This window comes from Thalassophryne amazonica, chromosome 6 (genome assembly GCF_902500255.1).
Source record: "Thalassophryne amazonica chromosome 6, fThaAma1.1, whole genome shotgun sequence".
NCBI classification, from domain to species: Eukaryota; Metazoa; Chordata; class Actinopteri; order Batrachoidiformes; family Batrachoididae; genus Thalassophryne; species Thalassophryne amazonica.
The window spans coordinates 104,305,379-104,318,849 of NC_047108.1; the positions used below are offsets into that span (position 1 = coordinate 104,305,379).

Sequence of the window (13,471 nt, forward strand, 5' to 3'; positions counted from 1 at the left end):
CTTAGTCTGGTCTCTCGCCTGAGACCAATTTGCCATGGGAGACCCTACCAGGAGCACAAAGGCTCCAGACAACACAGCTCTCAGGTTCATAGCGGCACACAAACCTCTCCACCACGATAAGGTGATGGTTCCCGGGGAGGGGGGGAAAAAAAAAATTAGTTTATACAAAGAAAATTTTACACATCATGTTTTTCATCAATAGGAGACCGTAGTCTTGTTTGAACCCTCTGTGATATCGTGGGATTTGACCACTTAAGTGTTAGCCCACACAGCTAACCAGAGTACCTCTGTTCTCTCGCCCGCAAAACTTCCTCGACATGTTTTGAGCTCCGGATCATAAACAAACCGCAACATATGTCCACTTTCCCACCGCATCTTCACTTTTTCTTTGCATTTTCACTTTGCGTGCAATTTGCCAAAAAACCCATGGAAAATGCCATGCTTGGTACCCCAGAAGTAGATAAATTACATCATATGCCTCATATTTTACCCCTTTAGCACCCGCCCCAAACGAGACTGCGGTGGCCTTTTGGAACATATTTAGAGGGTCAGAGTATTAAATTTCAAAACTTTGCAAAATAAAAACCACTATGTCACTCACCTGCTTCAACGAGGAGGTCCAGGATATGGACATCACCCACACAAGCAGCAGCATGAAGTGGTGTACGGCGCTCTTGGTCCTGTGCAAGAAATACACTTAAATTATCCCTTCAAATACTTTAAAGTGGTAACTGATATCAAGAAGAAGCCATACTGTCCAAAATATGCTTCTACATTTTACAATTAAACAGTTCAGATTTCAAGTCACAAGTCACATCCATTAAGTCTCATGATTCTATGCGCATTTTGAAAGTCACCTGTTACAAGCAAAATTTAAAAATAAACAGCTTGTTTTAAACCACTGAGCCAGTCTGCACTGAATAACAGCACATCCACCATCTGAAGGAGGAAAAAAGCTGCTGCTCTCTGAGGTTTATTTTGTCAGTCTACTAACCCACACAAACCTGTCAGGCTGGTGGTAGATGCTGGGTTTGCCAACTGTCAATACACCCAACAGAGGAAGAAGAGGGAGTGAGGGCATAGGCAACACCAAGAGGCCCAAAAAACGGTCACCTGATGCGACTTTATACATGCAACAACAAAGGCAGCATTTATTTCATGTAAATACCTGCAAGTTGCTTGTAATCTCCTACACAAAGAAGTAATAACAAGTGCAGGGTTAACCCAGACATTTGTACACGTTCAAAAATGTTGCCAAACCATTAACTATTTGCATGTTAACCACAAGACTGTCTGTCACCAGTCGTCAATGCCAATGCAAGTCGCAGTTGCAACATTTTACTTTGTTTGTCAAAACAAAATCGAAAGGGCTACATTACATCTTGGTACCGCTGTGTAGATACTTTCACAAACATTTGTAACAGCAAAGACGCCTGGTGTTCTACAATAGCCAAATGAGATAAATGGTAAACGGACTGCATTTATATAGTGCTTTTCCATCTGCATCAGATGCTCTAAGCGCTTTACAATAATGCCTCACATTCACCCCGATGTGAGGGTGCTGCCATCGGGAGCAACTAGTGTACAATAATGTCCCCTTTAATTATGTGACATTATTTTACATTGTGGTGCACGTTATACATACCAGTGCATTGACATCCTCCTTTTTGTGCAATAAAAGTTGAACTTCTTCAGCATTACGATTGAAGATGGCCTGGACCAGAGGAGGCTGAAATGCACAAACAACAAGGCTAATTACACGGTTATAACATGTCATTGAAGAGATCAGCCGGAAAAGAACACACGGACGCAACGGACTCTTTAATTAGTAGCTTAGATGTGCTATTATAATTAAAACATTAAGTTCACCTACTGAAAAAAGTGGAATCTCGTTTCGTTAACATCTCGTTTCGTTGCAACAAATAGCCATAACCGAAACTGAGGCCTACAGGCCCTGTGCTCGGTACAGTGTCGTCTGCTAGCCAAATGGCGATAACGCTAGCTAATTTTTTTGCTCCAGAACAAGCCCTGCCCTGGAACGAAAGCATGTTCTAGGCAACAGCATCGACAACACCACAATCACTACCACTCACACAGACTTGGTTTGCATTTGCATTGTGATATAAGCACACCATTATAGGTGAAAACAAGCCAAAGGTTAAATGCTGCGCACAAGAGGCGGTGGTGTTCAGCAAATAGACTGCGCCACAAACAAGGAGCGCTTTCTTTCATCGTACCTGGTCTGCAACGTTGAGTACTCCCATCTCCCAAACTCAGCCAGGACGGAGCTCCTTCATGAGGATGAAACTTGGAGGTATACTGCAGTGCGCTACTGTATCCACTGTTCAGACTACACCCATGACCGTTTGCAAAATAAACTGCCACTGTTGTTGTCTGTATCCAGTGTCTGTCTGACGATGCAGGCTGAGATTCTGCTGGTCCGCCTACAGGCGTGGCGGTCTGCTTTCGCTTTCCACGATGAAATGTCGACACCGTGAGGCCAAATGTAGAATAGCAGAGAAGTGAGTTTGTTGTTTGGTTAACAATGAAATGGTGTATTACCGCCACCTACTGGAATTAGTATGAAATATAGTTAAGAAAATGACTGCTTGTCAACGAAGCAAAGTTTTGTAAAAAAGAAAAAAGTAAAAAAAAGTTTAATAATGTCAGACTTTTTTTTTTTAATTACCCTGCCTCACTCTCCACATAGTTTTGTAAATATAACTGATCATTCTTTTGCTGAAAAATCAAGCACGTAGTCTCCAGTCCAGTGCTTACCATCCTCAAAACTCTTTGGGAAATATTTTCACATTTTAATGCTTAAAAAAAAAAAAATCAGTCTTCTTTAAATTTAATTTTCTAAAATTATGCAGTTTAAACTCACAATAAAAGCAAATATCTACAATGTAGCATAAATTGAAGTGAAATGTCAAAATCAGAAGAATGGCGTGATATTTGTAAGAATGTTCAAAACCCAGCAAACAAACAAACAAACACAAATAAATAAATTAATGAATGAATAAATAAATATATTTTTAAAAAGCCTTCAGCTAATCAGTGATAATAAACTGAGCAGACAACACTTTTTAAAAAATTGCCATGAAGGTTCAATAGTCCATGGGCCAAGCAGGTTTTCGGTACCACTTAAGGGGACAAAACGGCACTTAGAATCCAGCCTCAGTGTATCATGGCCTACACAAAAATGTATGATAACCATCACAGGGGTCAATGAAGAATTACACAGAGATCAAACTTTAAAAATGCTCCAGTTATATTGAAAACTATATCACATTACTTTTCCAATCATAACAATTCCAAAAATGTATAGTTTGGACTATCTATGATGTAATGTTCTGGAGTTAAGGGGTCAAAACAGCAAAAATGGTGACAAACGTCAGTTTCAGTTTGTATAGGGGTCAAAAATTATAGTTTCTCCAATTTCAGTAAAAAATTATGCAAATTATTGTTTGGGTTAATAGAGTTCTAATAAGGAATAGTTTGCACCATGTGTCATGCTTAGTTATCATGTTACAGGGTAACATATGTCACAAGTCATACAACCCCAATTCCAATGAAGTTGGGACATTGTGTGAAAAGTAAATAAAAACAGAATACAGTGATTTGCAAATCCTCTTCAACCTATATTCAATTGAATACACCACAAAGACAATATATGAAAATGAGCAAATATTTGCACAAAAACAATAAAGTTTATCAGTTTGAACATCAAATATTGTGTAGAAATCTGGGGATCAACATGTAAAACTTATACACAACCATTATTTATTCTGCAGAAAAGAGCTTTAAAAATGATTAGCAATAGTCGTTTTAGAGATCCATCTAATCCAATATTCATTAAGTATAAGGTACTTAAATTTCATGATTTAGTTGATTTGAAAATATTACAAACAATGCACCAAGATAATAAAAATACCTTACCAATAAACATTCAAAATATGTTTGAAAAAAGACTAAGTAGTTATAATTTGAAAGGAATAGAAGTCTTTAAAAAAACAAGATTCAGAACCAAAGTAAAGTGTTGGGAAAGTGTTGTGACACGGACCCACAACAGGAGGCGTAAATGAACGGACAATGAAAGAGTCAAATATGAACACTTTTACTGTTGTGAATGAGCACAACCAAGTACAGCAGATTACAGAATGTCAGATAATAGTCAATCAACAAAGGGGACGTGTGGGCAGGCTCGAGGATAGAAGACGTCTGTCCTGAGAAGAACCGGAACCACACGATTTCCTCCGCCACCGAACCAGGAGAATACTGGAGCCGCCAAGTCCTGTATCCCCATGTGGCCACCGTCTCCGAGCGTCAGATGTGGTACTGCTGGCGAGGAGCAGAAACAATCAGAGGTGGGTGTGTGTACACCCAGTAACAACGCTGGTGGAGATCCCACCTCCACCTCCTATCCAGAAAACAGGTACGTGCAGCAGTTGAGAGTACTTATCACAGAATAGCGTGGGGAGCGAAGACGTCAGCTCTCCACGTCTCTCACACTCAGCATCCGGCTGCGAGCACTCACGGAACTGACTGCAAACACTGTGTAACAAACACTTGTCAGAAAAGACAAAAGCAACGGCTGAGAGTTTTACCTTTACTGGTAGATGATATCTCGGCAACGAGGTGGAGATGACGTCCGGTATTTATGGTGTGGACTGATGAAGTGTAGATGGGTGATAGCTGTTCTGAGATAATGAGTGACAGCTGTCACCCCGGCTGTGTCCTTGGCGGCAGCGCCCTCTGGTGCCTCAAGCCCGCACTTCAGGCAGGGCGCCCTCTGGTGGTGGGCCAGCAGTACCTCCTCTTCTGGCAGCCCACACAACAGGACCCCCCCCTCAACGCGCGCCTCCAGGCACCCGAACAAGTTTGTCCGGGTGGCGGCGGTAGAAATCGGCCAGAAGGGCCGGGTCCAGGATGAAGCTCCTTTTTACCCAGGAGCATTCTTCGGGTCCATACCCCTCCCAGTCCACCAGATACTGGAACCCCCGGCCCATCCGGCGGATGTCCAGGAGCTGGCGCACGGTCCAAGCCGGCTCCCTGTCAATGATGCGGGCAGGAGGCGGCGCCGGACCGGGAGCACAGAGGGGTGAGGTGTGGTATGGTTTCAGTCTGGAGACGTGGAAAACGGGGTGGATCCGCAGCGAAGCCGGGAGTTGGAGCTTCGCTGCGGCAGGACTGAGGATCTTGAGGATCTTGAATGGTCCTATGTATCGGTCCTTTAACTTGGGTGAATCCACTTGGAGGGGGATGTCCTTTGTGGATAGCCACACCTCCTGCCCAGGCTGGTATGCAGGGGCCGGGGACTGCCGGCAGTCTGCATGGGCCTTAGCCTTCATCCGGGCCTTCAACAAGGCAGAATGGGCGGTGCGCCACACCCGACGGCACCTCCGCAGGTGGGCCTGGACCGAGGGCACACCGACCTCCCCCTCTACTACGGGAAACAATGGGGGCTGGTACCCCAGACATACCTCAAACGGGGAGAGGCTGGTGGCAGAAGACACCTGGCTGTTATGGGCATACTCGATCCAGGCCAGATGGTTACTCCAGGCCGTCGGATGCGCGGATGTCACACAGCGAAGGGTCTGTTCCAGCTCTTGGTTGGCCCGTTCTACCTGTCCGTTCATCTGTGGGTGGTACCGGACGAGAGGCTCACGGTGGCCCCCAGTTCTCTGCAGAAACTCCTCCAGACTTGAGAGGAAAACTGGGGACCACGATCTGAGACAATGTCTGTTGGTATCCCATGCAGATGGACGACATGGTGGACCAGGAGATCAGCAGTCACCTGGACTGTAGGGAGCTTTGGGAGGGCCACGAAGTGGGCCGCCTTGGAGAACCGGTCCACTATCATGAGGATGGTGGTGTTGCCCTGGGACGGCGGGAGGCCCATGACGAAATCCAGGCCGATGTGGGACCAGGGGTGATGAGGCACAGGCAGTGGCTGGAGAAGCCCTTGGGTCTTCTTATGGTCAGCCTTGCCCCTGGCACAGGTGGTGCAGGCCTGGATATACTCCCGGACGTCGGCCTCCATAGACACCCACCAGAAGCGCTGCCGGACCACTGCCACGGTCCTTCGCACCCCTGGATGGCAGGAGAGCTTGGACCCGTGACAGAAGTCCAAAACCACAGCTCTGGCTTCTGGTGGGACGTAGAGTCTGTTCCTCGGCCCGGTTCCGGGGTCCGGGCTCCGTTCCAGAGCCTCCCGGACGGTCTTCTCCATGTCCCAGGTGAGGGTTGCCACGATAGTGTACTCTGGAATGATGGGCTCTGGTGGATCCGACAGCTCTGTTTTGACTTCATCTTCGTGCACCTCGGACAAGGCATCCGATCTCTGGTTTTTGGTCCCGGGGCGATAGGTGATCCGGAAGTCAAAACGGCCGAAGAACAGTGACCAGTGGGCTTGCCTGGGGTTCAGCCGCTTGGCAGTCCTGATATACTCCAGGTTCCGATGGTCAGTGAAAACCGTGAATGGCACAGACGCTCCCTCCAACAGGTGTCTCCACTCCTCAAGAGCCTCTTTCACCGCAAGGAGTTCTCGATTGCCGACGTCATAATTCCGTTCGGCCGGGGTCAACCTGTGGGAAAAATTGGCACACGGGTGAAGAACCTTATCGGTCTCTCCGCTCTGGGAAAGCACGGCTCCTATCCCTGAGTCAGAGGTGTCCACTTCAACCACGAACTGGCGACTAGGGTCGGGCTGCACCAGAACTGGTGCAGTCAAGAACCGTCGTTTCAACTCCTTGAACGCGGCTTCACACCGATCCGACCAGGTGAAGGGGACTTTTGGAGAGGTCAGGGCTGTGAGGGGGCTAACTACCTGACTGTAGCCCTTAATGAACCTCCTGTAGAAATTTGCAAAGCCGAGGAACTGTTGCAGCTTCCTGCGGCTTGTTGGTTGGGGCCAATCTCTCACCGCCGCAACCTTGGCTGGATCAGGGGCGACGGAGTTGGAGGAGATGATAAACCCCAGGAAGGACAAAGAGGTGCGGTGGAACTCACACTTCTCGCCCTTCACAAACAGCCGGTTCTCCAACAACCGCTGCAGGACCTGACGTACATGCTGGACATGAGTCTCAGGGTCCGGAGAAAAGATGAGTATATCGTCCAGATATATGAAGACGAATCGGTGCAGGAAGTCCCGCAAGACGTCATTTACCAAAGCTTGGAACGTCGCGGGGGCGTTAATGAGGCCGAACGGCATGACCAGGTACTCGAAGTGACCTAATGGGGTGTTAAATGCCGTCTTCCACTCGTCTCCCTTCCGGACCCGAACCAGGTGATACGCATTCCTAAGATCCAACTTTGTAAAAATTTTGGCTCCATGCAGGGGGGTGAACACGGAATCTAACAACGGCAACGAGTATCGGTTGCGAACCGTAATCTCATTCAGCCCCCTGTAATCAATGCATGGACGGAGTCCGCCATATTTCTTGCCCACAAAAAAGAAATCTGCACCCATCGGGGAGGTGGAATTCCGGATCAGCCCAGCAGGTAATGAGTCCCGGATGTAGGTCTCCATTGATTCGCGCTCAGGTCGTGAGAGGTTGTACAGCCTGCTGGACGGAAACTCCACGCCTGGAATCAAATCAATGGCACAATGGTACGGACGGTGCGGGGGAAGGGTGAGTCCCAGATCCTTGCTGAAGACGTCAGTAAGATCGTGGTACTCAACCAGCACCACTGTCAGATTGGGAGGGACTTTGACCTCCTTCTTAGCATGTAAACCGGGAGGAACCGAGGATCCTAAACACACCCGATGGCAGGTTTCGCTCCACTGAACCACCACCCCAGACGGCCAATCAATCCGGGGATTGTGCTTCAACTTCCACGGGAAGCCCAAAATCACGCGGGAGGTAGAAGGAGTCAAAAAAAACTCGATCTCCTCCCGATGATTTCCAGACACCACCAGAGTTACTGGTTGTGTCTTGTGCGTGATTAAAGGGAGAAGGGTGCCATCTAGTGCCCGCACCTGCAATGGCAAAGGGAGCGCCACCAGAGGGAGCCCTACCTCCCTAGCCCATCTGCTGTCTAGCAGATTCCCTTCCGACCCCGTGTCCACCAGTGCTGGGGCTTGAAGGGTTAAGTCCCTGCTCAGGATTGTAACTGGGAGTCGTGTGGCAATACGTGTGTGTCCCACGTGAATGTTATGACCCCCCCTTAGCCCAGTCTCTAAGGGCGAGTGTTGTCGTTTTGGCCGTTTGGGGCAGTTTTTCTGTATGTGCTCTTTTGAGCTGCAGAGAAAACACTCCCCGCGGACCAGCCTCCTCATTCTGTCATCTGGCCTTGTTTGCCTCTACTGGTGGTTGGCTCTCACTGCGGTATTGTATCACTTCCTGTTCCGGAGCACAGCGGCGTTTTTCTGTATCTGTTAGCTGTTTAATCTGCGCAGTTAGATTGATCTAGTTATCTAGATTACGATTTGTTTCCCAGTGTAATCTTTACTTGCCTTAACTAAAGCACTCCTTCTGCTGAATCACCTCTAAATTATTTACACATTATTCACTTTGCGTGTTTTTAGGAATCCGCTAGCTTAGCGTAGCTACTAGCTCTTAGCCGATTTAGCATGGGGCTTCTCCTGTCTCTCCCGCACTTTTCTGCTCTGGGTGTGAAATGTTTAGTTATTCCTCTGCCTCCTTTAGCAGTAACGGTACTTGTAATAAGTGTAGCTTATTCGTAGCTTTGGAGGCCAGGCTGGGCGAATTGGAGACTCGGCTCCGCACCGTGGAAAATTCTACAGCTAGCCAGGCCCCTGTAGTCGGTGCGGACCAAGGTAGCTTAGCTGCCGTTAGTTACCCCCTGGCAGATCCCGAGCAGCCGGGAAAGCAGGCTGACTGGGTGACTGTGAGGAGGAAGCGTAGCCCTAAACAGAAGCCCTGTGTACACCGCCAACCCGTTCACATCTCTAACCGTTTTTCCCCACTCGACGACACACCCGCCGAGGATCAAACTCTGGTTATTGGCGACTCTGTTTTGCGAAATGTGAAGTTAGCGACACCAGCAACCATAGTCAATTGTCTTCCGGGGGCCAGAGCAGGCGACATTGAAGGAAATTTGAAACTGCTGGCTAAGGCTAAGCGTAAATTTGGTAAGATTGTAATTCACATCGGCAGTAATGACACCCGGTTACACCAATCGGAGGTCACTAAAATTAACATTAAATCGGTGTGTAACTTTGCAAAAACAATGTCGGACTCTGTAGTTTTCTCTGGGCCCCTCCCCAATCAGACCGGGAGTGACATGTTTAGCCGCATGTTCTCCTTGAATTGCTGGCTGTCTGAGTGGTGTCCAAAAAATGAGGTGGGCTTCATAGATAATTGGCAAAGCTTCTGGGGAAAACCTGGTCTTGTTAGGAGAGACGGCATCCATCCCACTTTGGATGGAGCAGCTCTCATTTCTAGAAATCTGGCCAATTTTCTTAAATCCTCCAAACCGTGACTATCCAGGGTTGGGACCAGGAAGCAGAGTTGTAGTCTTACACACCTCTCTGCAGCTTCTCTCCCCCTGCCATCCCCTCATTACCCCATCCCCATAGAGACGGTGCCTGCTCCCAGACTACCAATAACCAGCAAAAATCTATTTAAGCATAAAAATTCAAAAAGAAAAAATAATATAGCACCTTCAACTGCACCACAGACTAAAACAGTTAAATGTGGTCTATTAAACATTAGATCTCTCTCTTCTAAGTCCCTGTTGGTAAATTATATAATAATTGATCAACATATTGATTTATTCTGCCTTACAGAAACCTGGTTACAGCAGGATGAATATGTTAGTTTAAATGAGTCAACACCCCCGAGTCACACTAACTGTCAGAATGCTCGTAGCACGGGCCGGGGCGGAGGATTAGCAGCAATCTTCCATTCCAGCTTATTAATTAATCAAAAAGCCAGACAGAGCTTTAATTCATTTGAAAGCTTGACTCTTAGTCTTGTCCATCCAATTTGGAAGTCCCAAAAACCAGTTTTATTTGTTATTATCTATCGTCCACCTGGTCGTTACTGTGAGTTTCTCTGTGAATTTTCAGACCTTTTGTCTGACTTAGTGCTTAGCTCAGATAAGATAATTATAGTGGGCGATTTTAACATCCACACAGATGCTGAGAATGACAGCCTCAACACTGCATTTAATCTATTATTAGACTCGATTGGCTTTGCTCAAAAAGTAAATGAGTCCACCCACCACTTTAATCATATCTTAGATCTTGTTCTGACTTATGGTATGGAAATAGAAGACTTAACAGTATTCCCTGAAAACTCCCTTCTGTCTGATCATTTCTTAATAACATTTACATTTACTCTGATGGACTACCCAGCAGTGGGGAATAAGTTTCATTACACTAGAAGTCTTTCAGAAAGCGCTGTAACTAGGTTTAAGGATATGATTCCTTCTTTATGTTCTCTAATGCCATATACCAACACAGTGCAGAGTAGCTACCTAAACTCTGTAAGTGAGATAGAGTATCTCGTCAATAGTTTTACATCCTCATTGAAGACAATTTTGGATGCTGTAGCTCCTCTAAAAAAGAGAGCTTTAAATCAGAAGTGCCTGACTCCGTGGTATAACTCACAAACTCGTAGCTTAAAGCAGATAACCCGTAAGTTGGAGAGGAAATGGCGTCTCACTAATTTAGAAGATCTTCACTTAGCCTGGAAAAAGAGTCTATTGCTCTATAAAAAAAGTCCTCCGTAAAGCTAGGACATCTTTCTACTCATCACTAATTGAAGAAAATAAGAACAACCCCAGGTTTCTTTTCAGCACTGTAGCCAGGCTGACAAAGAGTCAGAGCTCTATTGAGCTGAGTATTCCATTAACTTTAACTAGTAATGACTTCATGACTTTCTTTGCTAACAAAATTTTAACTATTAGAGAAAAAATTACTCATAACCATCCCAAAGACGTATCGTTATCTTTGGCTGCTTTCAGTGATGCCGGTATTTGGTTAAACTCTTTCTCTCCGATTGTTCTGTCTGAGTTATTTTCATTAGTTACTTCATCCAAACCATCAACATGTTTATTAGACCCCATTCCTACCAGGCTGCTCAAGGAAGCCCTACCATTATTTAATGCTTCGATCTTAAATATGATCAATCTATCTTTGTTAGTTGGCTATGTACCACAGGCTTTTAAGGTGGCAGTAATTAAACCATTACTTAAAAAGCCATCACTTGACCCAGCTATCTTAGCTAATTATAGGCCAATCTCCAACCTTCCTTTTCTCTCAAAAATTCTTGAAAGGGTAGTTGTAAAACAGCTAACTGATCATCTGCAGAGGAATGGTCTATTTGAAGAGTTTCAGTCAGGTTTTAGAATTCATCATAGTACAGAAACAGCATTAGTGAAGGTTACAAATGATCTTCTTATGGCCTCGGACAGTGGACTCATCTCTGTGCTTGTTCTGTTAGACCTCAGTGCTGCTTTTGATACTGTTGACCATAAAATTTTATTACAGAGATTAGAGCATGCCATAGGTATTAAAGGCACTGCGCTGCGGTGGTTTGAATCATATTTGTCTAATAGATTACAATTTGTTCATGTAAATGGGGAAGCTTCTTCACAGACTAAAGTTAATTATGGAGTTCCACAAGGTTCTATGCTAGGACCAATTTTATTCACTTTATACATGCTTCCCTTAGGCAGTATTATTAGACGGTATTGCTTAAATTTTCATTGTTACGCAGATGATACCCAGCTTTATCTATCCATGAAGCCAGAGGACACACACCAATTAGCTAAACTGCAGGATTGTCTTACAGACATAAAGACATGGATGACCTCTAATTTCCTGCTTTTAAACTCAGATAAAACTGAAGGGTTTGGAAGAGTAGAATGGGAGGCAGAGCCTTCAGCTTTCAGGCTCCTCTCCTGTGGAACCAGCTCCCAATTCAGATCAGGGAGACAGACACCCTCTCTATTTTTAAGATTAGGCTTAAAACTTTCCTTTTTGCTAAAGCTTATAGTTAGGGCTGGATCAGGTGACCCTGAACCATCCCTTAGTTATTTTGCTATAGACGTAGACTGCTGGGGGGTTCCCATGATGCACTGTTTCTTTCTCTTTTTGCTCTGTATGCACCACTCTGCATTTAATCATTAGTGATCGATCTCTGCTCCCCTCCACAGCATGTCTTTTTCCTAGTTCTCTCCCTCAGCCCCAACCAGTCCCAGCAGAAGACTGCCCCTCCCTGAGCCTGGTTCTGCTGGAGGTTTCTTCCTGTTAAAAGGGAGTTTTTCCTTCCCACTGTAGCCAAGTGCTTGCTCACAGGGGGTCGTTTTGACCGTTGGGGTTTTACATAATTATTTTATGGCCTTGCCTTACAATATAAAGCGCCTTGGGGCAACTGTTTGTTGTGATTTGGCGCTATATAAAAAAATTGATTGATTGATTGATCTGCTCTCGTTTTGGCCCTGTGCGTTTCCCTAGCAACGTCAGCAGGGGGAGCTGTGACCCACCGGAGCGTTGAGGCCGTGGAGCGTGGGGAGGGTGGAACCCGTTCGGAACCAGAAGGGAGAGGGACGGCGCATGCCCAGCCACGTCCTTCGTCTCGCTCCCGACTTCGTTCCTCTAACCGATTGTCTAATCGTATAACGAGATCAATAAGCCCATCTAAATCTCGCGGTTCGTCCTTAGCTACCAGGTGCTCCTTCAGGACCGATGACAGTCCATTTCCGAAGGCGGCGCGGAGCGCAGCATTATTCCAGCCGGACCTCGCAGCCGCGATGTGGAAGTCGACTGCATAAGTGGCTGCGCTCCGGCGCCCCTGTCTCATTGACAGCAACACTGTTGAAGCGGTCTCTCCTCTATTAGGGTGATCAAAAACCGTTTTAAATTCCCTCACAAACCCAGCATACGTGAGAAGGAGCCGTGAATTTTGCTCCCAAAGCGCCATAGCCCAAGCGCGTGCCTCACCACGAAGCAAGTTAATGACATAAGCCACTTTACTGGCGTCAGACGCGTACATTACGGGACGTTGTGCAAAGACAAGCGAACACTGCATAAGAAAGTCTGCGCACGTCTCCACACAACCCCCGTACGGCTCTGGGGGGCTTATGTATGCTTCAGGGGAAGGTGGGGGGGGTCGTTGAACGACCAGTGGAACGTCTATATTCTGCACCGGGTCGGCAGGAGGAGGAGCTGCAGCAGCGCCCTGAGCGCGCACTTCCACCTGAGCGGTGAGAGCCTCCATCCTGCGATTGAGGATGACGTTTTGCTCGGTCACCTGATCCAACCGAGCCGTAAAGGCGGTGAGGATTTGCTGCAACTCACCAATCACGCCTCCTGCAGACGCCTGTGCACCCTGCTCTTCCATTGGCTGTCCAACAGATGGGTGACACCCCTCGGGATCCATGACGTGGCCGAGATATCCTGTTGGGAAAGTGTCGTGACACGGACCCACAACAGGGGGCGTAAATGAACGGACAATGAAAGAGTCAAATATGAACACTTTTACTGTTGTGAATGAGC

The 13,471-nt window shown here is 46.6% G+C and overlaps 1 protein-coding gene across 1 annotated transcript in view; it reads right to left on the reverse strand.

Moving 5' to 3' along the window:
• The window catches only part of ankrd52a (ankyrin repeat domain 52a), a 36,335-nt gene extending 33,905 nt beyond the window's left edge, over positions 1–2,430 (reverse strand). The window contains exons 1-3 of the mRNA XM_034173077.1: positions 2,238–2,430; positions 1,646–1,729; positions 602–680 (exon numbers count right to left, since the gene is read on the reverse strand). Coding sequence (XP_034028968.1) covers positions 602–680; positions 1,646–1,729; positions 2,238–2,264 — 190 coding nt within the window. The 5' untranslated portion in view covers positions 2,265–2,430. The remainder of the gene's footprint in view (positions 1–601; positions 681–1,645; positions 1,730–2,237) is intronic.
• Between the last annotated feature and the right edge of the window lie 11,041 nt (positions 2,431–13,471).